This window comes from Lepisosteus platostomus, chromosome 20, assembly GCF_059453375.1.
Source record: "Lepisosteus platostomus isolate fLepPlt1 chromosome 20, fLepPlt1.hap1, whole genome shotgun sequence".
Lineage (NCBI taxonomy): Eukaryota > Metazoa > Chordata > Actinopteri > Semionotiformes > Lepisosteidae > Lepisosteus > Lepisosteus platostomus.
This window is the reverse complement of record NC_142630.1, coordinates 3,514,730-3,541,886: the sequence shown is the minus strand read 5'-3', so window position 1 is coordinate 3,541,886 and position 27,157 is coordinate 3,514,730. Positions and strand designations below refer to the sequence as shown.

The 27,157-nt window shown below is 37.3% G+C and overlaps 1 protein-coding gene and 1 long non-coding RNA gene across 2 annotated transcripts in view; one reads left to right on the top strand and one right to left on the bottom strand.

Annotated features, from left to right (window-relative positions):
• Positions 1-24,196, top strand: part of LOC148644281 (uncharacterized) — a 109,706-nt gene extending 85,510 nt beyond the window's left edge. Inside the window, exons 4-5 of the long non-coding RNA XR_015928775.1 lie at positions 22,996-23,075; positions 23,701-24,196. This is a non-coding gene — a long non-coding RNA (uncharacterized LOC148644281). The remainder of the gene's footprint in view (positions 1-22,995; positions 23,076-23,700) is intronic.
• cdh13 (cadherin 13, H-cadherin (heart)) overlaps positions 1-27,157 on the bottom strand; it is a 405,276-nt gene that overhangs the window by 13,276 nt on the left and 364,843 nt on the right. The window contains exon 12 of the mRNA XM_088614488.1: positions 2,943-3,176. Within this exon, the coding sequence (XP_088470614.1) occupies positions 2,943-3,176 (234 nt within the window). The remainder of the gene's footprint in view (positions 1-2,942; positions 3,177-27,157) is intronic.

Genomic DNA, 27,157 nt, shown 5'->3' with positions numbered 1-27,157 from the left:
ATCAGCAAAGCGGGTATTGCAAACTATAGTGTGCATGTTGATCTCTCCGGGTATGGCACTAAGTCCATTTCAGAGTTGTGTGAGTTTGGTCACAGTCTGATGAAATCTGGTAATAGAATGTTTTACTGCCAGTCCCCATGGCCCTACAGTTTCAAAATACTTCAGCAAAGCTGGTTCATTTCATGTTAAAGACAGAAGAGAAATGATTTTTTTAAACAGTCCCATGATGCTCTTATTACATGGAAATGATGCAAGCAAAGAGCACTGGAATGAGTTTAAAAGCATAGGATTAGACCATATAAAGATAACAGGAATTAATATAGCCCAATTCAGGACAAGCAATTTAAGGCACTTAATAAGACAGGGACAAAACAGCTTTTTAATAGCACCCAGTAAAGCAGCTAGGACAAATCCTTTTAAAGCATATGTAAAAAATTATACTGTGGGGAATTAAGATGGAACACACACAGTATTATTGGTTCCAATACTAATAGGATGTTTTTAAGACCTTTCAGTATATAATGTAAAAAACAAACTCCATAAGTCAGACAGAGAAGAAGTTTCCCTACGAGAATTGTCTGGATGAGAATTTCATATGAAGTGGGTCGGATTATGAATCATGTTCTATAAAGGGTGAATGAGGGGAGTCTGACCGTGCTGTGTAGAAGATTCACCCTGTTTACAACTAGAAGCTGTACTTGTAAAAGCACATTCAAAAGCTGTCCTTGTAAAATATACAGTGTATTGAAGTGACAGACAAACTAATAGCTACTATTTTGTTGAACCACTTCTAAAATCTTATCTAAATAGGATTTATTTGTATTTTACTAGGCATGACCTCTAATTAAATTTCTCTATAATTGAGAAAGAAAGGCAAACTTGACATAGGACTGGAGAAAAATGAAGATAGGTATTTCTCTAACAATAGCCATCTCAAATGGAAAAACATATTAAAAAAAAACATAACAAAAGGTATGTTATGTCTCCTGAGAGTTTATTTCTTACCAAACCAAAAGGATTTCTGCAAATCTTCAGCTTTACAAAAAATAAACAGATTGCTATAAAGAAACTCTAGATGCTTAATGGCAGACAAGGCCTAAACTGTGTATTTTATAAAATGCCATACAGTACCTAAAAGATGCTTTATTTCAGATGCTTAAATCTCTAAATCTCTGCTTTTCCCAGGAGAGGGCCCTAAAGAGTGTAACTTTATGCCTTCAAATCTGCAAAGATGCCTTTCTGAAGAGTCCCCAATATGAATTGTAAAGCAGTCTGAACAGATGTGCTCTAGAAGTGTTAAGACTACACAAACACGGAGGCTCTTTTAAATCGCATCCATTTCTGACTGGATATGAACCACTATTATACCCACCATATTAATCAAATCAATCTGTAAATTGTGGAATTAATTTTGATGCTCTTATATTCCTCTTGATCCAATATGTAGTTCCGGGGGGGGGATGATGATCATGAAATATTACTGATCCTGCGATGAGTGTGGGCCTGTGGGCTTGAGATGGACTGGGAAACAATGCAGTGTGCTGTCTCACTTTTGCAGTACAGTATGTGTCCTTCAAGGCTGCTGCGACCCTCACCACAGATATCCCTTTTCTTACAAAGAACAAGACACAAACTACTGGAACGATTTCACAAAGTAAACAGAATGTGGAGGGCAAGATCATGGTGAGCTCTCTTCGGTGTTCTCGCTTTATTTCTTACTTCTGACATCTTTGGTCCTCAAAGCGCTGGACTCCTTGCAAAATATTCTTCCTCCAACTGGTTCAGACAAAAGCCATCATCTCCCAGGACTGGATATCGGTGTTGCATTTCTTCATGTTTGCCTTTACCACATCTTTCAAATGGTTCTTCTGGCCTCCTTTGGTGCAATTGTCTTGGTTAAGTTGGGAGAAGAGAACCTTCTTTGTGAGCCTTAGTCTGACACCTGGAGGACATGACCAACCCAGCAGAGTTACTGGTGGATGATAACAGTTTTAATGCTTGTTCGTGCTTGGGAGAGAGCACCTGTCCTCATATTTGATGTGTAAAATCTTCTGCAAGCAGTGCTGACGATATGCCTCCAGTCCTCTCTAAAGCATCTCCTGTATGAGCCCAGCAACATACAGTCAAACAGGAATGATGGCTGCACAGTAGACCTGAATCATGTGTTAGTTCATGTTTTTATGCCTTGCCATATTGTGTTACATTACACTTTCCAACATTTCACACCAATTTCACCAAGTGAAACTTTCCCACTTTACTACATTTCACTTTGCAAGACCAACCACATGATTTGTAATCCTTGGTAACTTTTCTAGCCCCAGAAAATAGATTTCTAGCTTGTGGACAGAGAATGAATTGGCTTCATTACTCTGTTCTCCTCCCCACTGATAGCTGGTGTGTGGTGAGCGGACTGGTGCACTTTAGCTGCCATCACATCCTCCAGGGAGGGGCTTCACCTTGGTGGTGGTGGAGGGGAGTCCAGTATTCCAAGTCCTTAGGGAATCTTGTAAGGCGCTTTGAGTGGAGTGTACAGAAAAGTGCCATGCAAGTGTAAGGAATTATTATTATTAGTGGATGTACAGTACACCTCTGACACACCCAGATACATGTGGCGTATTGATATTTTGCTTGACATATTTGTTAATTGCATAAGTGACCGTCGCGGTTCCGCGTGTCCTCCACCACCTGGGGCGTGAACCCAGGTCTCCAGGGGAACGCAACAGGGAACCGGCAGCATGAGCTAAAGGAGACCTCCCTCGGCCCAGGCGGCTGAGGTGCCTGCTACGCACAGGGAGGGCGATGACGTCACCGTGTCCGAACTAGCTCCGCTACACATATACCATGCGCTGCATGGCAGTGGGAGGGACCAGACTGAAATAACAAGAGCTGCTACAAACACCGCCAGATGAGGACTAAAAGAATGGAAAGTGGGCATGACTCACTGTTGACTTTGGTGACTTTCCATGTCTTTTCCAGCCCAGGTTGCTTGCCCAGTTCGATCTTGAAGGGAGCAGCGTTGGGGCTAATGTCCTTGTCCCTGCCGCCCACGATGACCACGTTCAGGTCCTTGGAGTCTTCGCAGACCCGAGCCACGTCGGGGAACACGGACGGGGGGTTGTCGTTGTCGTCCTCCAGGGTGATAACCAGTGTGCCTGTGCCAGTGGCAGGTGGATTGCCTGTGGGTGGGAGGGGGGAGACACAGATGCAGCTCTCATTAGAGAAACTCAGGTGCCCATTTGGCGACATTTCCTCCTACACTAGACACTGCAGAGATCCTGCCATACAAAAATAATGGCCTGGTTGCACAAGAGGTGATGCCTGCCTTCAATGCTATGACAGCTCTCTCTATTTGAGTGGATTATCTTGTGTAGCCCCTTGCTCTTCAAGCCCTGTCTATTGTTTTTTTTTAAAAACACTGGTTAGCTTCAGAGGGATAATCGACTCTATTGTTGTTGTTTCCCTGTCGACACTATAAGATGCAACTGTCTAGATTAATGTTTCTGATTATCTTAATTGACCAGATGTGGTTTATATCAATCACTCATTTTTAACTTGTGCAACCTGTGTTAAACTCTAGTGCATTCAGAATGTCTTTTTTTTCCTAATTCCTCTGTTACTTTGTTTTGTAGACACTGCCAAAGAATGTCATTTACAGCTGCATCAGTGCACATTTGTTCCGTATCAGTGACTAATTCACTGAAGATGAAACATACAATAATAGCATGATGGACCTCAAATCACTTTTTCTAGTACCAGTATTCTTTTTCAATGATTCTTTTAAAATTACCTTTTTATATTTAATGCCCTCAAAGTATATACTGTTTTGTTTTGTCTTGCACAGCATTCTGGAATGCATGAAAGACATGTCCTTAAGAAACAAAATTAATTAACATTTGCACTAGCAAAATGAATTAATGTAAAGTCATTATGAAACCAACACAATTAACTGCTTGTTGTAAGTACAATAAAGCTGTGCAGAATGTGAATGATGTGGTCCTGGTATATAGTTCATCAGCAAAATCTGTTGACAGCTCCTTCTAGTGAAGATCCCTGTGAAGTGCAAGCTTTGAAGTCAAGCGAGCATGGGCTTTTTCAGATTAGAAATAGAAATTGATTTTTGCTGGCAGTTGTGTAGATGGATGACTGTGAAAGATAGGTCATGGATCGAATGCAAGTCCCAATGCAAGGTACAATCCGATGCCTCTGAGGCACCTGAACTGGAAAACGGAGACACAGCAACTGTCTGCACAAAAGGAATATGCTTTTGTCTGGGAAAATCTCTGAAATTCTATTTAAATTATGTGAAAGCAAGTTTAATATCCAAAATGTCCATATCCTTTTGTACTTCACATCTCAGGTTAAACTGCTTTTTTCCCCAGCTAGAAGATATATTTCATTCATAAAGCTCAATTCCAATTCAAAAGTACACTCACTGCACTTGTGCAGCTGTATGAGAGGGTGGAAGCAAAGATGCCTAGTCAAATATTGGAATATACGTAGTACCATTCCTCGATTATTCATGATCAAATTACAAGTAGCAAGTGTCACGTGCACGTAGTGTACATTTTCTTAAACCTAAAGCTAAAACCAAATTCTCTTTACAGGAGTGGTGTTTAGAAGTACATGCTTTTTGAAGCTGATCTAACCTGGCTAGTTTTGACCATGGTTCTAAAAAGACCTGAAAGGGAGTGGCTATGGATATTTCACATCACACAAAGCCCCCACCACCCAGAATTCATTCATTCTATTCATTCTAGACAGTCTGCAGCTGCTCACCCAATTTCACCGTATTTCAGAGATTGATGAATTTATTTAATTTTTTAAGAGTGAAAGAAAAATTAAATCTCCAATAGTTACAAAAAAATAAAAAAGGATCTCCCTAGTACCATCACAAACTGTGAATAGTTTTTATAATGCAAATACAGTACGTTGGTACCAAAAACCATTATATCTCTATGCAATGTTACATCTTAGTAAAACAGTCCATGAGCATTCTTTTAAATTACTAATGGTCCACTGCCTTTGAAAGTTATAAGACACAAGCATTAATTTGTGTCTCTAATGTGTTAACAATATTGGGCAAATATTAAATTAAGACAGACTGAGCACTTACAGTGATGCTCCATTTCAAATTTTAAGAAACAGAGATGTTTCAGAGATCCTGGGTCTTTCATGTAACAGAAAGTAAAAAAACTAGATGTCTAACAGAATGAAAGTTGGGACAATAATAGAATTTAGGCCTCCATCTTAACTGACTTCAGCATCCCAGAAATATATTTTGAAATCTTTAAAGATGCGTAGGTGAGATGATTTGTGCTGACTGCACACAAGACATAAACCATCATACTTCACATCTTAACAGCCTTTTCAGTTTTCTGGATTTAAACCTGGGCAGTTGCCATTGTCCATTTGCAATCAATAACTATCAGTGAGAGGCATTGAACAGAAGTAAAAAATTAAAACTCTTCAAGAAGTTATTGTAATTTAAATGAACTTGTTAGGAACACCTATACCTGGAACAGTTAACGACCACAGTCAGGATCACAATTTACTGTCTAAAAAGCCAAGCTTTTATATTTGCTTTAGACTAATATTTAGAAAGCTGTGTGAATGTGTTAATTTTCTGAAAAAACACAATTTTCTGATTTTGTTTTGCTGCTGTACAACATCTGTCTGCGGAGTGAACTGATACTGTAATTTCTCCCCCATCACATGGAGCTCTGCAGATATTGTACTGCTGCTACAATCTCCATATCATTAGCTACAGTATAATAGACAGCCTGGAATCCATTACTAGTGCAATTCTGACTTTGTAACTCACAGACAACTCTAATAAATACAGACATTCTACATATTATGTAGGCATAGCTCAGAATTTATCATCAAAGGATCTGAATGAAAAGAATATGAATCAAAATAATTCATGTCATACACAGGAGGTAGGTAGAATTATTATGTGATTGTCTTAGGCATTTTAAAGAATAAAACAAAAACTACAAAAACTACACCATATATTAATTGTACTGTACTTTTAGATACACTTAGATTACTAGCTTGCTATTTATCATATTTTTATATGACTGAATACTTTTTAGTCTAGAGCACCCCAGGATGAAGATGGAGCCTCCTGCTTCAGTTCAGAAAACTATGACAGCCCTGAAATAAAAACATCATAACGAGCTTCTTCCACAGATCAGGTGTCACTGAGCCTGCAAAGAAAAGCTGGAGAACTCTTCTTTGCCTGCAAAGTGGTTAACACATGCACTAATGTGACTCAACCGAAGGAAAGACTCGCTCATCTGTGACAAAATCTGGACTAGGCAGCAATTCAAAAACTGATATGCCATGCCTCACTGCTTTAAGACACTATTCACTGCTCACTGAGGAAGTGCCAAATGTTTAAGTATCTTTTTCTACAACAATTTATAATTCTTCTCAAGCTAATCATTCCGAAAAGAGGATGTATTCAGTGCTTCCCTTTTATACAGTACACAGTACCAGTATTGCCAAGGACAATAAATTGAGTTGTTTCAGTACACTGTATTGGAAATTCACCAAAACCTTATAAGATTTTTTTATTTCATTTTTTATCTTACTCAATAAAGTAAGCACTATTTCTTCCAATGGACATAATAATGAAACCAATTTCCAATGTGCCTCTCTGGGGAAACAGTTTCGCTTTCAAAAGGAAACGATTCAGTTTCCTACAGATAACCAAGGTAACTGCTAAATCAACAATACTGGCCATCGATGTCCATAATTCCACCTAGGCACTCTCACTTTTATACTCACAGGTACTGTATAGCTGTTAATCTCGGAGATATGCACACATCTGTGCCAGTTGGAGGTTATTTTAATAGATGTAAAGGGTAACCTGATGAGATGTATAAAAAACAATTGTGATCTCTTATTTAGTTTCTTAATTGAATTTTCAGTCTGGTTCAAACCCATTCCCTGGCCCATCAGTTATAATCACATATGGTTACTGAGATGATAGCACTTACAGGAATTTGAAACATGGTTATAAAAGCCATCCTTTCAAGCATTTAATTAAACGGCACTCTTTTAATTTTAAATGTATTATTCCCTTGCCCATTGATGATATCATTGTCATTCTTTTATCTCCTAATATCTTTGGCTCCCCTGATGAGCACCCCCATACAGCCTGTCAGAATTAAACAGTGGGTGAATTATGATATCTGCTCATTTATTTGCAGTGGAGAATGCTTTTATTTGCTGTGTTTTCTGCTAATGACCCGATAGAATACTTTGTGTTACTCTGAAATTAAACTGTTATTGTATGCAGTTGCTATTAGAACAATCAAAAACTAAGGATTAAAGAAACAAGATCATCATGGAATTGCTGTGCTGGATGTAAGAGTTAATTAAGAACAGGAATGAGAAATTATAGTAGCAGAGTCAAGATATCTACTTTTTCCATTTTCCCTCCATTTTAATTTTGGATTCCCACTGGGATATTAAATTGCAGAGCAATTCGTATAGCCATGGGTCAATTTATTGTCTCTTAAAATCATGGGAGGTGAAAATCACAGTCTGACTTGATGAAAACCCCTTTGTGGGAAGTGAAAAAAGAAAAGAAAATACAAATTCATACTGTACATAGAGTACAGATATTTCTATATAATATATAAATAAACCTGTCTCAACATTGTCTGCATTCTGCAGTAATCAAATCAGTCTCACAAACGGTGGCTGGAGACTCTTCTAAAGTAAGTGCGCTTGTTAAGATTAAAACCAAAAACAAAACAAGAAACAGTGAGAATATTTTCATTGCAATCCAGGGTTATATTTCAGCCTAGACCTGGCAAACCTGTTGACACTATCTGTGTTGCAGGGGGCTGGTTCTTTAGGTAAGAAAGCCTGTCTCCAGAACCGGGGCTGATTTGCAGTTGCAGCTGATTACAGTAACTCGTTTCCATTTGACTGACTTTGAGAATACTAGGACATCACAGCTGAAAAGCTACAACATTTCTTTGTCAAGACCTTTTTCTTCCTGAATCCTGAATCCATTTTTCTGACTGAATCAAAAACATATCAATGGCCTGAAATGGGCTAGGGTCACCATGTGACTAATTTATTATGCTTTCCAAACGGGTTCAGTTAGAAGTGTTAAGCCTGCCTGAAACTTGACTGTTACTGCAGTAAATGCAGGATACTATGCTTAAAACAATTAGGGCAGGATAAAATAAACATATTAGTACCTGTATTGCCTAACTCGGAATCGGAAGTGAAACACAACCTATAGTGCTACGAGCTAACATTCATCCAGTACATTCTTTGGAAAAAATAAAATTACAGTTAAAATTACAGTGTAACAATAAAGCATAAGTAAGTGCTTAATAGACCATGAACACATACAGTAGCATATTAACACCTGTCAATAGACTACTTACAAATATCTATGAATGTTACTTTTATCAACAAATTTGAATATATTCAAAACACAATCTGTAAATTGTTTTAACTGCATTACAGTCAGAGAAAAGATGATCAAGTAATAAAGCTGAGGGTTTGTCCACATTTCACTCAAAGGTACGTGTATATATACACTTTATGTGTAACAGACTATAAGAGGATAACTTGAATATGTAACCACATTTAAGGCTAATCTATTAGTATTTAATAAACTATGAATTTGTTATTTCTTCAGGATTAATAGGGGGCTTATTTTTCAACCTTATTAAAAGTGTTATATATCTGAAATAATGCAGATGTCTGACTGTGGAGTTTGAAAATATTTCACATTTACTAATAATCTGCCTATATTTAGGAACATAAATTAAATGCCATTAAGAGAACAATGCCGAAAATATAGCACTGCGATTTTCCTCAATTTTGTGTTTCTATAAAGTCTGATGACTACTGAAAATACATGCATATTACTCCCATTTTCCCATCCAATAATAAGCAGAGCCCCAAACTGTAATGCTGTATTTCATGTTCTGCTGCCTCATAAGAATTAAAGTAGCTATTTTGACCTAAGCTGAAATCAGTTATCTTCTAACTAGAATTTCAGCAAATGTTAATTTTAACGTTAATTTTTGTAATGTTACAATAATTCTACTCATTACAGCAATATGAACGTGCTAAGCCACAAGCTGCGAGAAACATTTTTGCTACTCTAGTACATAAAGGCTTTGCAAAAAATCATCATTTACGTAATGAAATACTATTATGTGTGTAATTATAATTATATTTATTCATATTCACTTCTTATTCAGTTTGGCATATAATCATTTTTGGTGAGTTTTGCAAAATGTGAGAACATACTCAGAAATTTCAAATTTATAATGATCGTTTTAGTGTTCATCTCATTTTCAGTATTGTGGCTGTTCTCTTTTTCAGCTAGTTTGACTCTTTTGAAGGTCATAGAGCAAGAAAGGGGAATGTCATTTTTTGGGGAGCTTCATCAATAATTTATTAAATTCACTATAGTTTGCAGAGAATTAACTAAGATCCTGCAGGTCACTTTCTTAAACCCTCATCAGAAAAGCATCCTTTATAAAGTGTTCAGATATCCTTATTCAGAGTAAATAAAATGTGTACATTTTTTTATGTACACAGTACATACTGTACTTATGTAATGTGCAGAAATTTGAAAAGCACATTCGTAAAGTATTCTACACAGGTATTTTTGCAACATTTCTTGCAAAAGTACAGAAAATTTATGATCACATTTCATACAGTACTGAATGCTAGAAAACCTTCCTTTCTTAGAAAAAAATATTTTAGCTGCATTCTTCGTGAATGTGAACAGAGGTCTTCAGAAAGAATGGCTTCTGTTACAGATTAAGTTCAAACACAACTCATGTGAGGTGGCGGGTGGATATCACTGCATGCTTGTTCTGAAATGAGTGTTTTTTTTTCCCTTTTCTGGGTTCACAAGTATAATTTATTAGAAATGAAAAAGGTTTAGAACTCTTAAGATGTGCAGTAAAAAAAACCAACAACAATCCTCTTAGCAACAGATTCCAGCCACAGCCACTCTGATCTTTAGCTTAAGAATTAATAAAGAAAGCCTGAAAAAGAGAACTGGTGTCCTGTAATTCTCATTACACCATGTCAAAACCCTTCCTTATTAGTTTCTCTAATCCAGTGAAAGAAGTATTTCTACATATATTCTGATTTGTTCATTTCTGATTAAAAGAGAGGTGTCAATCCTAATTTGCATGCTGTCGGAGAATAGTGAAAAATATTCTGGAGAAAATTCAGAAAACTAGAACTAGGCTAACCTAGTTCAAAACCTCTTGAAAAAGAACTGCTGTTCGGCAATGCAATTCCTTTGTCTACAGAGAGGTACTGCACGATAAACCCAGGGTAGAAGAACTCACTGATTCTTTGATCTTTAGTCTTCACTTTCAATTATGCTAAAACAATATTACAGCTATGTTCATTGCACATTTGCCACCACACTCAGACCGTCTTACCTCTTTAATTCTCTTGGTGTGCAGGAAACAAAATCAATATTTTCAGCTCGTCTTGTTAAGAAAGCCATCTGCATCACTAGGCAGAAGGCACATTCCTGAAATGTACACCTTGTGAATTACACAGAGCAAAGTCCACAAACAACAGAAGCTCCACAATGTCATACAGTGATGCTCATTTTTTATTAGAACACCTATTACAAAAAGAAATTGCTTATTGCTAGCTCCAGTGAGGCTGGTTGCCCCTGGCTTCAAATTATTTTTTTTTCCACAGAAACAAAACGGTTTTAAGAAACAATGGTTCATGAAATGTCACTGTACATTTGTGGACTTGTTGAGAACCACAGAGACGTGGGTAGAGATGCATCAAAGAAAAAAAAAAGAGTGGTTGAATACATTAACTGCTCTACGGATGGGCTTTTTGTCACACCACAACTAGCGTATAGTGCGAAAAGAGGTGCCTTATTTATTCACATTGGAGACGCATCTATTTGCTTAGCAATTTTCACTATCCCTACAGATGGAAAGCAGCACCAATCTGAAGGCCCAACCGTAAATAAAGACACCTTGTAATGCAGGGACACAGTGTAATTGAGGTAATTTGATATTTTCCAGAAAATTAATGATAAAAATGTGAAAACTGCTCAGCTAATGTGAAGCACATATCTCATCTCTGCTGTCTGGTACTGTTTATCTGTATGAAACACATAACCTGTTTATGAACTGTTTTCAAAGATTTGCATAAAGTGGCACCTGCAGATTGCATGGCCACGTTATCAGGGGCTATGGTGCATGCAATTGTTTAAAAAAAATTCAATTAGTACAGTGAGTACTATGGGTACTTGATATCACAAACCATGGCAGTTTGCACACAGGGAAAGGCTGAGGCTAGAGTTTGTCTTTCACCGTCATGACCATGTCAGTGTGCACCCTGCGGTCCCATTTCCCCATGCACCAAATGTAATTTCTCCACGGTACACAGTTTTCCTGATGGAGTTTTTTAAATAAACCAATCAACTTGATGAACTCCTGCATGGTGAAGTCAAGGTGAATAGGGAAGGCCTATCCCAGCAGGGGATTTTTGGTTAATATTACTACATAGTGAGCCAGCTGCCTCAGTAACTGACTTTCTGGCAGCAGCCTGAGTTTGAGGGACATAAGACCATCAGTTCTACATTACGGTTAGCCAGTCTTTCAGTGAATTGTTCACTTGGCATAGTGACCACAAACTTTAAAATAACCTCTATCTAGGGCCTCATCTGGATATTTTCTATTATCATTGCATTTTGAGTCATCTTTCTTTTAACGGCTTGGACTGTTTTATTTTGACTACACTCATAAAAGTTCATTTTTGGAGCTAATTCAAATGATCTTGTCCTAGTTAATGATTTATCAGCTCCCCAGATACAGATTGTGAATGTATACAGTATATCCCCCTATATAGTACATATTGCCCTCTGGTCCAGAAAGGCAGGTTCTCTGCAGGTTATCATTCAAACTTTTATCTTAAAAAACACTTTTGGGCTAATTATGGACTAAACTGGAGCAGATGATTTAAAGAGAGTTAGAAAACCTGATGGACTTTGGTCTACAAGGGCTGGACACACACACACAAAAACATACTTGACACTACAGTAGTTAACTACAGTATAACTTTTGTTTTCTGTCCCTTTGGTAGCAACATATTGTTGATTTCTGGTCAAAGGAATTGCAGCTCTTTCCTGGTACACAGCAGGATTGAGGAGGATGCCTTAAAAAAAGGAGCTGATGAAGAATTTCCGAAGTAAAATGAAGGGGATAATGTCTGGTTATGGCAGCACACGATGTGCTGACAATTGCAAACAGGGAGCCCTGCACATACTGTATGAAAACATTACAGTTCACCCAGTGACACTAAATGCCCACAGTACCTCAATAAATCTGAGCCAAAATTAGGTCCTCCCATGTATTGTATTCTGTTACAGACTTGTAGAACAAAGATTAATTTTAAAATACACAAGGTATTACTGCAAAATATCAAAAAGAACAACATTTGTCCAAACTGCAGGATTTAATAGGTCAAAATACTATCCCAGCTTGGTTTTGTGATAAAGAATTTCACAGACACGCTTTTGCCGAGAAAGGTAAATTAATTGAGTTCTGGTGTGACCTACTGCTTTACAAAAGTGGCAAATTACGGATTAGCATCCTTGTAGCAAAAATGTCTGTTCGCTAAACACATTATAATTCTTATCCCACTTTGACTAACACTGTCACATTGACACCCACAAGTTTACATCTACCCACATATCAGATGCAGAAAAACAAAATCATGTCATATGTGCTTTCACATGCTAAGAGATTACGGTTAAAACTTTAATTTAAAATGCCCCTGTGTTAGGAAGGGACACGCGAGGTGTATTCCTCCATTAGGGATGTTTGAAAATCAGAAAGGACTGTAAATCTTAGAAAGCACAAGAAACATTTCTAATGAACCATCCATCTTCTAACTGTTTCACCTAATTCTGGGTCACGAGGGAGCTGAAGCCTATCCCAGCAAGCAAGGCAGGGTACACCCTGGATAGGACTCCATCGCAGGGCACACACACAGATACACACTGCGAATTCTCCCAGAAGCCAATAAACCTACCAGTGTGTATTTGGACAGTGGGAAGAAACCCACACAGATTCGATGTGAACTTACAAACTCCACACAGATAGCATCCCAGGTTCAAAATTGAACCCAGAGCTCCAGTGCTGAAAGGCAGCAAAGCTAGCGACTGTGCCACCAAGCTCCCCATTTCTAGTGATAACTATAAAAATGTGAAGATCGCTCGGATAATGTGAAGCATATATCTCTGCCCAATACGGTGTATTGGAATGAAATGTTACACGTTACAACATACCTGTCCTTGAAAGTTAGTCCAAATGATCCTAAAACCATAGGAGAGTTTACATTGCAATACTCAGCATGAACCACCAGTTTCACTCAATTCCCTCTCAGAGCGGACTGTGAAATAGGCTTTTAAAAGTGGAATACATTCCAGTTAGCCATGCTCTCCCCTGGCATGTATCAGCCCCCCAGAATTCACCCACAAGGTGTTTCCGACAACATACAGTATCTGTCACTCTGCAGGATCCCATCACATGTAAGAGAGCCATTAGCCTTCTTAAAATAAAGATGAGTAACAGAATCACGTTTGACCAGGAACAGTGCCTGATTTACAACTCGGCAGGCAATTTGGTGTGATGACGCCACATTCTACAGTATCTGGACTGTGTTTCAATTAAATTAAATGAGGTAATTAATGGATAAATATAAACCTTCCTTATCCCTTTATATTCAGATACTTTATGTCCCTGTTGGAAGTCCTCCGTGCTATTGCTGTTTCAGATGTAATTGCTATTTGCCAGCTTTCAGCATTGAAGGAGTCACCTTTTTGTAGTACTAGTAACTTTCCCTGAACAAATCCCAACCATCTGCTTTGAGAATTCTTTTATAGGGCAGTTTCTGCTTCGACGATGATTCAAAGGAAAAGGTTTAAATATTAATGCTTGCTGGTGCGTTTCCAGTTGCGCCTTCACACGGCAGGCTGCTATATGAGGAAAAAGCGAAGAGCTCTGCTACTGGAAGACGTTCGGCATCACTTCTGCTCTAGTTGACATTGCTACATTGCTGTTCTTCACTTTTGTCTTTCCTAGTACTGATTCGTCCATTTGACCTTTAGCATTGGCAGATAACTTCCAGAGATGTAAAAATGATGAATGACAGGAAAGCTATCAAAGGAGGTGATTCCGAACCAGCCTAATTCAAAGAAGATAATCTTCCACAGCTTTGTAGACAATTGGCTTACATACTTACACAGTCCTGTCCTTCTGATTTACAATATATACTGATAACTATTTTTATTTCCCATTACCTAGAGTACCATGAGTGTATGATCGTCTTGGATACTCATCAGCATTTACAATATACAGTATCGTGCACCTCACGTGATTCCTCCAGGAGGAACAATCATACTGTATCAAGGCATCAGTCAATGATTAAACACAGAATAATTCCAGATGCACTACAAACACATGCACATACAAACACATGAAATAATTATATAGTCTTTCTGGTATATTTGCCTGCTTACACAAAAATAAAACACTTGGCAGAGCAAACAAAACAAAATAAATTGGTGAGTGCTTGTCAGCTTTTTCTAGAAAAGAAGAACTTCCACTTTATCAGTCAGATTGCCCCCATACCATGCTGAAGTGAAATGCCCTTCTGTTAGCAGGTGTTGTTTTTAATGGCTTGATACATTTCTATAGGGGTTAAATGCACATCTCATTTTCTTGCCTTTTTTAAATATGTTTTAAACACTTTGGGATTATAATGGCATTATCAAGAATCTGGCAAGGAAGCTTTGAACTGTGATAATGAGGGTGATGCCGAACATATAATTCAGAGATGCTCCGTTAGCCTCTGGAAATAATTGCAGGAAATATCACTGTTAGTTATGAATAAATAGATTAAGTTGCCATTAACCATTTGGTCTAACTAACAGCATTATAACCTTATGTGCATAATGCAAATTAAACAGCATTACCTAGATATTTAGGTGTACATTCAAATGTTACAGATACAGTATATACTGTAGTTAATATGCATGTCACTAAGACTATGTTATATTTGATAAAGGAGATTCTGTAATCTCACTTTTACAAAATAGCCAGATGCAGTTTTATAGCTACTAGAATTGCAGACTAAACTTAATTACTATAAATTAGTCTCTTCACTACAACACCTTAACGATCGCATTGCTGACTGAATGACAGAGTGTCAATAAACCTGAAATGACTAAAAACAGGATACCAATGCCTTTGTTTGCTTTTGTGCCTGGCTGACTACAATGAAGCTTTAAAAGTAGGTTATAGAATAAAACCTAACATCATTAAAATGTTTCTGGGAGTTTTTCTTGACAGGCTTTCTAACATTTTCAACTTTATTCCTAGAGGATCATGGTGAAATGGAGTCTTGGCTCACTACAATGAAGCTTCAAAAAATAGGTTGTAGAATAAAACCCACTAAGTTTGGGAAGTCTCTGGATGCCTTTTCGTGACAGGCTTTCCACATTTCCAACTTTATTCCTGGAGTGTAGGGGTGAGCTGCAGTCGATGGACGCAGGAGTAACAGGGCTAAATGAGCGAGCTACAGAAGTGATGACAGCGCCACTGAAATCCACACAGTGGACACTCTGCCATGGTAGAGGACCTAGTTGTTTGGTGCTGTGGAGTTTGTTGTTGTCTATGGAGTGGCACTGTGCACACTCTGAGCCCAGGAGTGACTATGTTCAAATCCCAGCCCGGCATGACCATTTGTGCTCGTTAAGCTTTCTGTCCAAGTGTCATGGCCCTCCCTTTGTATGATGTTTAGCTCCACCGCTTTAACATTGCAATTTACTGTAAACCATAAACATACATTTCTGCAATGGGACTGACTGTTTATAATGGTAATAAACTGTATTTATACTGCATTTTTTCATCCCAGAGGATTACAAAGCCCTTTTCTTTCAGGAAGGGACACATTTAATCTACCACGAAGTACGGCACCACCTGGCTGACAACTGGTTGCATTCTGCACCAGCTGCCCCACTGCACAGAGGATCAGGTGCAGAAGTGAGGAATTACTTAACCTTTTGAATTAAGGTGGACCTTTAGTGAGGACAGATTGTACAAATCCGGAATAGAATTTAGCCAGGATTCTAAACGAGTTAACACTCCTTTAGTCTAATGAGATCTTTACTGGAACCTTGGTTTAATGCCTCATCCAAAGGAAGGCAGCACCCATTTAATATTAACTACCATAGGTCCAGTCTTGCCTACACTTCTAAGGTCTAGTCAAAAAGTGATAGTGCTGCTGTTTGATTAGGCTAGAAGATGTGAACACTGCTGTTAAATCCGAAGAACTTTTGGATGTACAGTACATCTGTGATCTGATCAGTGTGTCATCTACCAAATACATCCTGTGAAGAAGGACACACAACACAGCCAAGACAGTAGGAGCAAGTAAGCACCTGCTGTTTGGGATTCACAGGAGATGATGCCAAGCCAGTGTTGTCAGAGGCACTGTTTATACCTCATCGCTAATGAGGGTAGTTCTGTACCATGTAATTAGATTACAAAACCATTCAGTGTGGGGAAAACCCTTGTTGCCTCAGAGAATGTTCTTTTCTTCATAATCAATGTCTGTTTATGGTTGTATAATACCAGCAAATTGTTTCCACGGGCAGCTTTTTGAATGCCTGCCATAAATCACCCAAGCCCTTCAGTGCTGCCCGCTGTGTTTCAAGCGCGGAAGTTCTAGCATGTCTTTTTCTTCCTCTCCCTGCTATACCGGAAATTAAGAGCAGTTCCCTTCCCAAAGGGCAAACCGTTTTCTAGTAATCCACATACTGTACATTAACATTTTTTAATATTTCAGCTCACTGCAGTGCATTATACTTAATGATTATGGCAATGCACTTTATAAATGCACCACTCAACACTCAACGAGGTCACAAGAGCTACGCTGACGTGCATTTGAAAATGAAAACAGGTGGCATCTTTTTAGGGTTGTGGAATTAAGGAATATGAAACAAGTCATCTTGTGGAAGCTGATATCCTGACTTCTTTGCAGGATGAGATTCTTGGAGCTCCCCTCATAGAGTTGTCCCCTCCTCCTCCCTTCAAACTTCTCAAACATTAACTCCCATCACATAGTTCGAGCTAAGTTTGTGAAAACCTCTTCACGTCTGCCACATTTTCCAGGTCTATAATCATTATAAAAGCTGCTATTAATTACAAAATATTACAAATAGAAATGCAGATAAAAAGATCCACTGTAAGCACTGTTACTGTACATTCTGTGAGGGTGTTGAAATTAGACACTTCATGGAGTGGTATTGAGAGGTTTCCCATTGTTGTTAGGACCCCTGGACAATTTCCAAAATATCCCAAGGGTTTGTGGTCCCCTGGTTAAAAAATCCTTGATGTAAAAGGTTTGTCAACACCTATGTCTTTCATATACTGTAAGTATCCGCTTTCAGCTCTGTGCGTCTCATGTTATACAGTATGTATAGTTCATGTTTTTGCTACCTGTGCGTAACAGACTGTTCGTCTATATCAAATGCCATCTAGCAGGTTCTGGCTGAGTTTTGAATGTATGAAATGTCTTGAATTCTCTTTCCTGCTTTCACAATGTTTGATAATCATCTTATTTTGGTTTTGTTGTCAAATATGCGTAGTTTATGAACTACACCAGAATCCAGATTATTGATATCAATTAGGAAAATCAGTGGTCCTAATTCAGATCCCTGTGGTACTCCACTAATTGCATAATCACAAATAGCTCATTCACCTTTATCCTGTAATTCTTAAGATGCTTTTTCATGCAACTTGAGATGTCATCTTTTATGAGCAACTTTAGCACAAATCCAAATTTATCATACTATTGGCTATGTTTGTACCCATCACTGTTATCTGTTACACGTATATTGCCATACCGATAATCCTCATCTAGTTTAGTTTCCATAATCTTACATGCTACAGAAGCAAGAATTATTAGTCTATAATTGCTTTGTCCAGTTTTAATTCATTTTTAATACATGGGAAATAACATTTCTTAATCAATGGGAATTAACCGCTACTTTGTTGACTGTATGAAGAGTTTTGTAAACAACATAGAAGTAACTTGTTTTCCTGAAGCAGAATACCTGAAAGTTTCCTGAAGGTAGAATACCAGGCCAAGGCTATTTGTTTATTTTAAGTGCCCCTAGTACCTGTAACATATCTGCCTTTCCCATGTTAATACTAGTTAGTATAAAACTTTATCTTTTTTCAGGCTGAGACATGTACAGTACTGTAGATTCTTATTAAATGTAGAGTATTTCAATTTAATGCATTATCCATTTTTTCCATAATCTTAAAGTGACTCTTTATTCTCAAATTAATTATTTGTTTTTCTTTTCCTATTGGAATATGGAAAAAACATTGTTTTACTATCTTGTTTTGCAATATTTATTTCTCTCATGCCCTTCTCTGGTTTCACTCATGCATGCAAACCATTACAATCATATTCCCCGCTCCTGTTCTTTTTTCATAATTTTATGAAGTGCTTTCTTTCTCCTCTTTTTTCAATTGATTTCTTAAACCATATGGTTCACTACTCCCTATATTTTGATTTCCTTACTTCTGGGATAAATCCATTCTGTATTTAAAGGATATCTTTAAACAATTTGCATTAATGCTGTGCCGAATCTATATATTCTCGTATTCTTCTTGTCTTGATTCTCATTCCTGGATAGTCTTATGTCCTGAAATCATAAACTTTCATTTTAGACTTTTTACACAGTGTGAGCATAATTCCATAAATGGAGTATCTATGTGATTTTATTCCTCATTCTATCCTATATTCCATTGTTTGAAAAGACAAGATCAACACAGACATGCTTTTTAGCAGTCAATCTGAGAAAACACATAAACACACAAAACCCATAAAAAACTGTCATACACTCACAACAATAATGATAGGTTATAGAAAGGATGCAGGCAGAATGCTGGACAGCAAAGATTTTTGACATTAATTTATATTCTGCAGTGATACAGATGACTGGAAACTCCCTAAAACGGGACAGCTGCCCTTAACAAGAACGTTTTTATTTACAAACTTGACTCTGTCAGATGCCTGCTCTGCTCACAACTGGAAAGCAGCAGTCAGGCATGCTATTTTTCCACAACCTTGAAATTAAAAAAGCGCACAATTTCTTTAGATCTGATTAACATTGCGAAAAAATGAGAATTAATTCGCAGCTTCAACCTTCTGTAGGGAAAGAATTCCAATTCACCATTTGTCAATGTCAGTTTCACTCAATAATGGGGAGTTTATTGAATGTGCAGAAATAGTTAAGGTCTGTCGCCCAAGTTTGAGGTTATTTCAATCACTTCAATGCCATAGTAATCCAAAGTACCATTCCATCCTAAATACTGATGAACACTGTCCATTGATTGTGGTAGGTAAAGTAATATTATACTAGACAGCTGCTACAATTCCCATTTTGGTAAATGAATTAAATGGGAAATATGAGCACAGCTGAGAAAAAAAAGACATTTTAAAAGAGGGAAGGGGGGAGGGGCCAACATGTCTTTTGCAGCACTGTTTTCCAATCTGAATAATACGGGCGTGGGTGGTCATAGATAAAAAAAAAGAAAGAATAAATATCAACCAATCAGAGACACTTTGTATTTGAACAAGGCAACAAATTGATACTCTATTAAGTGCGGACTTTATAAAAAGCCGGTGCTCTGCTACACACAGGACCTGATGAGAGCTCTTTCACAGAGAAAAGGCAATTAAGCAGCCAGACAAACGAGAACAAAAGCTTCATTAAAAACTGTGTCCTCCAAAAGTAATGAGCGACAGTTGTGTATAAATACAGTTCATGCTGTACCCTGACTGATGTGGAAAGCCCTCATTCAGAGTCAGGACCCTGGGGCATATTATCTGAACCCAAGCTGACAGCTGAAAAAGATATAACCCTGAAAATCAAAGTTCTCATTTTTTAAGCCTGAAAAAGCAGACGCTTCACTTGATCCAATGTCTTGCTTTTGATAAAAAAAGCAGAACATCGAAAGATGAACTGAGAATGGCATTAAAAAAACCTCACGGATGTCTGGAAACCAGCTGAAATAATGAGGCTGAAGTGCCACACAGCTGCACATTTTGTAACCTAGCTAACACACTAATACATAGGTGTATAATACTGAACTTTCTCAACACCTCCTCTGAAGTTCTCATCTTGCTCTTAATGTCAATGTTACATCAGAATATTTAATTGAATATCTTGGGATATCTTAGGGTGAAAATGAAGCACATGGAGAAGTACTGTAGCATGCGGGGAAGAATGTTATTTTTATCCTTGTAATTTTCTTTTCTCAGCCTGAGGCAGGTTGAATCTTCACAAATATTTCTCAAATATCTTACCACAAAAGCTACAGATGAGTTGTTGATGAGTTGTTTACAATCCAAAAAGAAACATCTCTTAAATAAACAACTAAAGTTAATTTAAAAATTAAAAGTAATGCAGATCTATGTGACTGTTTAATTAGCATTAATTGGAAATAAACAGAAAGTTCAGTGAAAATACTAGAGCACTACAAAAGCAATTTACATATGTTATTTGTCCTCTTTATATCACGTTGTGCATTAATAGCAGGAAAATATAGTTGCGTAAGGGTAATAAAGTTATCTATAATAATTATAAAGTAATATAGTAAACTTGTTTCTGACTTGAAAAGCGCAGAGCCTGCGTGTTGAGGAGTAACTGTGTGAAATGTTCTTGTTCCCTTTATGAGAATGACAAAGAGTTGAAAACATTTCTGTTATCAAGTCAGAAGGTTCTGGACTTGAATCAAGTTAAACAAATGCAACTAGAATTTTCTTCTACAAATTTCCATAGAAAGTTATACCTGACCTCCAAGCTGTAGTCTATTATTTTTGGACCACTAAATAATCAGCCATATATAGTATTTATAGTAAATCTGGTGTTGCAGATTACCAAAGGAGGGAAGAGTTAGATCAGACTCTTTAAACCTGGAGTTTCTATGTGATTGACATCCAAAGTCAACTATCTCATCAAAATACTTCCTCTGTCTTTCATTGCAAAGCTGAAATAAAAAAAGATAACCATAAAGCTTACAAAACACATTACAAAATAATTGAGTCTCAAGAGTAGTATGACTTGGGCTTTCTGGAAAAAGCTTTAATGATGAAAAAATGTAAACGGCTAGGACTCCACTCAAGATGCTTTACAGGTAATGGGGATCCCCTCCACCACCACCAGTGTGCAGCCCCACCTGGATGACGAAACGGCAGCCAGAGTGTGCCAATACACTCACCACACATCAGTGTAACTCACTTGTTACAGTATAACCCATATTTGATAAATGAAATTATCCCACAGACAAGGAATGGGTTATACAGTAAGTGGCCTAATCAGTGAAGAAGTTTTCTCAGGGAGCAGGCTGAGCTCTCTGGTGCTGATGTTGCAAGCTTGGGTCGTGTCATTAGCTGGCTGTGACCAGAGTGCCCCTGGGTAGGACTGGGATTAGCAGGCTATCTCTGTCTTGGCTTGCCTGGAAACAGCAACTCCTATGACTTGCTTAGTCTGCATGTTTGCAGTGACATCAGTGGAGACATGCCACCCTTCCAATCTGTGCTGACTCTCCTATCAGGCAGCATGGAGCTTGAAGCTTGTCAAATAATGCATGGTGCTAGAAGTGGGTACTTGTACGTCAAAGGAGAATGATTCTTTCTCAGCTTTTTGGAGAGTCAATTCTGGAAACAACTGGCTATAAAAAATGGGATAGATATAGTGTAACAGCAAGAACAGAACTTGGTACAGTATAAGCCATATTTGAAATTATCCCATGGAAAAAGGACTGCTGCACATTCTTCTATTTCATTTTAAACACACTTTTTTCTTCACAAGAGCTAAAGGGAAATTACCTTAATTTATCATATGCCTAAATATTCTAAGAGTTTAAAGACTAAAGATAGATATTGTGTAAGAGATGGATTTTTTCCAGCACATCCCTGTCATGCTGCTCTGTATTGTGTGATCTACAATGATTCACACATTCAGCCTATTCGTAGCTTGTGATCATCAGCCTTTCCATATCGTTACACTGAAGGTGCTAAGTGATATGCCAGTAGGTTTAGGACATCTGACTTTGAGGAGAAAAGAGAACTTCAAGATTTGAGAAAAGAAATTGAGAGTTGAGCTCTGTGGTATATGAAGTGTTCAACAAAACCGCTAACAAAAGGAAAGACAATCATGTCAATCACTGCAAGTTAATTTTGCTTGAAGAATTACTGGTTTAGCACTTTAAACCAAAATCAATGTCACATATATGATGTTACATGAATAACATTCTGTAATGAATGCATAGTTTACTGCTCTTTTGATCAGCTACATTACTATTTTTACCCATGTTACGTAATGATGAATCCCCCTGACTAAAGAATGACACTCTTATCAAAGAGTTTCTCAACCCCTTGTAACGGACAACAGGCATCTTCTTTGTCCCATCACAATCTTAAATCAGATTCTGTTTTATGACTTAACTCAAACTACCTTTCTTTTTTCTCTTAACTCTTCCTCTAACCTGGTGTGGTATTCGGTCTTATGTCTTCTTGTAACTGTAATTTGATTTGACTAAAAAGTTTTCATGGTACATTCTGATGGAAAGCTGTCCTTTTCTTCGTACATTAAATCAGCAGAAACAAAGTTAAAAAACAAAGACAGCTTCTCCATAAAGACACAATATAATGCTTATTTCATTTCTTTTTTTCGTCCTACTGTACCTCCTTAAGAAGTGTAGCACTCCTATTGGGAGTAATTCAGAAATCCAAAGGGGGCAAATCTTGGAAGATTTCATGGACAATACAGAATCCTGCAGAGCATGCATGGGGAAATATCTGCAGTCTAGGCCTATCCCATTCTCCTGTCAGGAATTCTCTCTGTTAAGGTTGTGTTCTTTGTTATAGTGCATAGGATTGAGCTGCATGTTCTACTGGTTCCAAAGATATGAAGAGGGCTGAAAACGAGATTGTTCCTACCATGGAAGGTAAGGGAAATTATTTTCCTGCTCCTCAATTGAATTATTCACTGCTGGATATGGACTGAGTCTATTCTTTTCACTGGGGGTTCCTAATATTTTGTTCAGTGTTTATATACATAGGTTTATGACACACTAATTAAAGGTGTTCACATCCCAAGTGACACCAGTACGTGTCTGATGTTATTTGGTTATTTTTGCAATGAAGCTCAAAAACTCTAAAGATGCAGAAAACTACTAGATCTATTATTATCTGTAAAAGACACACTTCAGACTTTGTTATTAATTTGAAAAAGATCCTTAGACAGCTGAGTGAACTTCAAAAGACGTTTCTATTTCTTGAATTTTAGAGGTATGGTAAAGGTGTGATTTATGAAGGGAGCAATAGAAAATTATCAATAAATTTATTTAAAAAACCAAAACCATTACAAAACCAAAATGAAAACCAGGATTTAGTTTTTGGTCTCTACATCGCTGGTGCCAGATTCATTCCATTACAATTGTATTATTCTAGGCAGAATGATACCCATTACCATTCAACATGTTTCAAAGTAGGGGCTATAATTGATTTGCTCTGCAGGAACACATCTCACTGGATAATTAACCTCTTAACCTTGTGTTCTTTTTGTCACAGAGTGCCTTTCCAAGGGGATCCAATCAAAATAATGGGATACTGCAAGGCTTACAGTCATTAAAAATACATGCTCTGACCACTGTTCTTTTTCAAGCCTCTCCATAAACCTTTCCACTAACAATGTCAGGTTAGTGGTTGTTGTCTGTATTTTTCTCTTTCGGAAGGGTTTTGTTCAACTTGGCCACATTTGATCACAATACATCAGTCCTCCAGATTTTGGGAGAGTCAAAATACATTGCTTTTGCTTCACTTGCTAGCTTTTTCAGTTGGCTAATAAACAGTCAGAATTATTGGAATCTGGGTTTTCAGATAGCTCTTACCATTTTACAATGCTATAAAGTCATGTTAAAAAAATTCAGCTATTCCTCTGCATGTAAGTATAAGGCAGCTGTCAGAGGATTCTGCTGTGATCCAGTTAAGGTTAATCAGCAAGACAAGGATAACCTGGACCAATTAAATAAGCATGTGTATGTAACTCACAAGGAACATATTTTGGGGTTATGGTGCATTTATATGCTGTGAATTATAGGAATATAAATATTAATTTGCTCTGGTTATTTAATAACATTAAATTGCAGAATTGTTTAAAAATACTTCTATTTATGTTTCTTGGATATAAAGTTAATGTTCATAGCCGTAATCAGCTACCGGACGAAATGTTAAATGCTATTTAATATTCACAATCCAATAATTCATTGCAGAGTATACTGTATTTACTTTTTTCTTAATGGAGAGCAGCAAACTATCTATGACACACTTGAAAGTGCCTGTATATTTTATTTTGTCCTTTATGAAGCGTCTACATTATATTTAGAGCTGTTACTTGTGAGGATCGAGAGAGTTTTAATGGTCTGCATTTCTTATTAGATTCAGCTGCAAGGCTGCTGTCATTATCTTCACACCATTAACAGAACTGTTGTGAGGTTGTTAGGATTTTGAAAGAAATACAGTTTTCCATTGCAGAAATGATTAAGTCATTTAAATGAAGAAATAAATATGTTTTCAAAAATGTTAACCGTTTCTCAAAACAAAAGTACAAAATGTTTTTCTTTATGTTAAGATTTTTTCAATGTTCAGATACATTTTAAAAGCTAATTTCAAAGAAGCAGGCATACTGATTACTTTGAAAACACAAATGTTTAGAAATGTAATCTGATAACTAGCTTTAGATGATGGATGAAAAGTTCCTCTAGAGCACAAAACATTCATTTGAAACAAAACTTACATTCAAATTCCTATCACAATGGGAAAACCACAGTACACAATGTACAAAATCTCCATCTACTTAAAATGAGATAACTGATCACTGTTTTTGTTGCAGTAGTTTTTAGCTCAATATTGCGGTGACTTTTTATTGCAGCAAATTGTTTTTGTTTACACTTGTTCATGATAGTCGTTGCTGCACAGCACAGAAGAAAAAAAGTGTAAACAGATCTTATCCACTTCAGTTAGTTTTCTGTCACAGTTAATTGACTGGTCCAAGTTATGGATGATTACCATCATAACTAAGCAGTACAGTACATCTGTGGTGGGAGGAAGTGTTTCACAGATAAGGTCTAGAATATTTTTCTAAAGACACCAATATTTATTCTGTGCTGAATGTCCAAATAACAATGTGTGCCTGAGGCAAAGGCATAACCATAATTTGGACAGAAAAAAGGACCTTCTTGAAATCTTAAGCTCAATATTAAAAGTTCTCGATATATCTGGTCTTTAAGTGTGACTAGCTAGTGATTGTCAATCTTTTACAATATTTATCCATTTATGACATGAAATAAATTTATACAGCCCATAACTCCTTAGCCAACATAATGGGATTGCAATCTGTTAACTTCTGGAGATGGATTTAGTTTCTTTTTTACTACCCACTTTGGATTAAACTGGCAATTGGATCACCAGTTTATGAGCTGCAAACAGAAATGCCCTGAGGAAATTTAAGGGGAAGCAACCTGTGTTTATTTCAGCAGGCCTTTCTGATTTATCATGAGAAAGGTGATAGCCTATGAATCTAGCAGTTGTTCACTCCCAAGTAGCAACACCAACTAATGTATAGGTATTTTATAAAGTGGTGGTAACAGACCTTAAAATCAACTTATATAACTCTCCAAATGTACAGTTTCTGTGCTTAAAAATTATCCAATCCATGACCAGCTCTAACTGGCAAAACACTAAGGGAATTCCTGGATCTGAATTAATCCTCAACTTGCCCCACAGCAGAGACCACTGTGGTTTGGTGAGCACGCATTGTTGTCTGTGAGTCTCATCACTACTACAGTCATGACTGGGGTCTTAATGGGGGTGCCTGAGAGGCACTGTGGAGCTCACAGCATATAAAGAGAAATGATGGCACAGACAAGCGTGCATTTTGGAGGAAAGCACATACTGTTTTCATCCCCCGAGGTCTGGTACCAGGGGTCACACCACTGAGCTGTGCCAGTTTCAGATTGGAAGGGTACAGAATACAACTGACAATTCTAAGATCTTTGGAGAGAAGAACATCCCAAAGAAAAAATATGGACAGGTTTTTAAATCCCAAACCAAAAAAATTACCATTCAAAAGAGATATAAAATATAAGGATTGTGGGAGCCTGGAAAAAGATATGTTGTTGAAGATTATACCGATTGCTTCTTAAGCTACAGACAGAAACCCCCTCTGGTTTGAAATTGTTTTTACATTCTTAGAATTAATACTTCAAATAGAAATCTTGAGCTCTACAAACATGCATGGGTACAAGCTAGCGTTGTAGCACGAACGTCAGGTGGGTCTGAAGATGGCTTGAATGCAGACTTTAGTCTGTTTACAATCTTTAATAAACATAATGTAATTATATAAAATTTAATAAGAAGATGAATCTCATTCATAACATTGTTAAATAGCATTTTTGTAAAATGCTGCAATACAGAAAGAAACTTTCAGCTCTCCTATTCAGTTTTATACCAAATCACAGACTACAAAGTGCATAAATTCCATATTAGTTGTCACCATTGGCTAAAAACAGCTGAGTGATCTGTTAAAACATCGTTGTAACTTTAAAAAATAAAAATAAAGAACAATCCAACATGCATATTTGAAGGTAAACTTGTCACAACAATATTTTGAAAATGACAGTGTAGAAAGAAGCCCTATTATTTCACTTGGAATTAAGTGCTTTTAAAGATTTCTAATATTCTTTGTATGCCTTGACCAAGCAGCCTGGTGTCTCTCTGTGTGATGTCTCAGGAACTTAGAAAAAGGGCTCCCCCTTTATGATCTTAGCCACTGAATGACCTCGTGATCTTTGCGTGTGGGAAAGTAAAAGTGATACGTTTGTCTTTTGGATAACTACAGTATCTTCCCCATGACAGTGACCATCTAAACTCCAATGATGGATGCCCACTGCTGGTGCTTGGATGTCTTAAACTCAAACCCAAAAGAAGATCTGCCAATGAGTGATCTATAGGATGGGTACCAAAACTA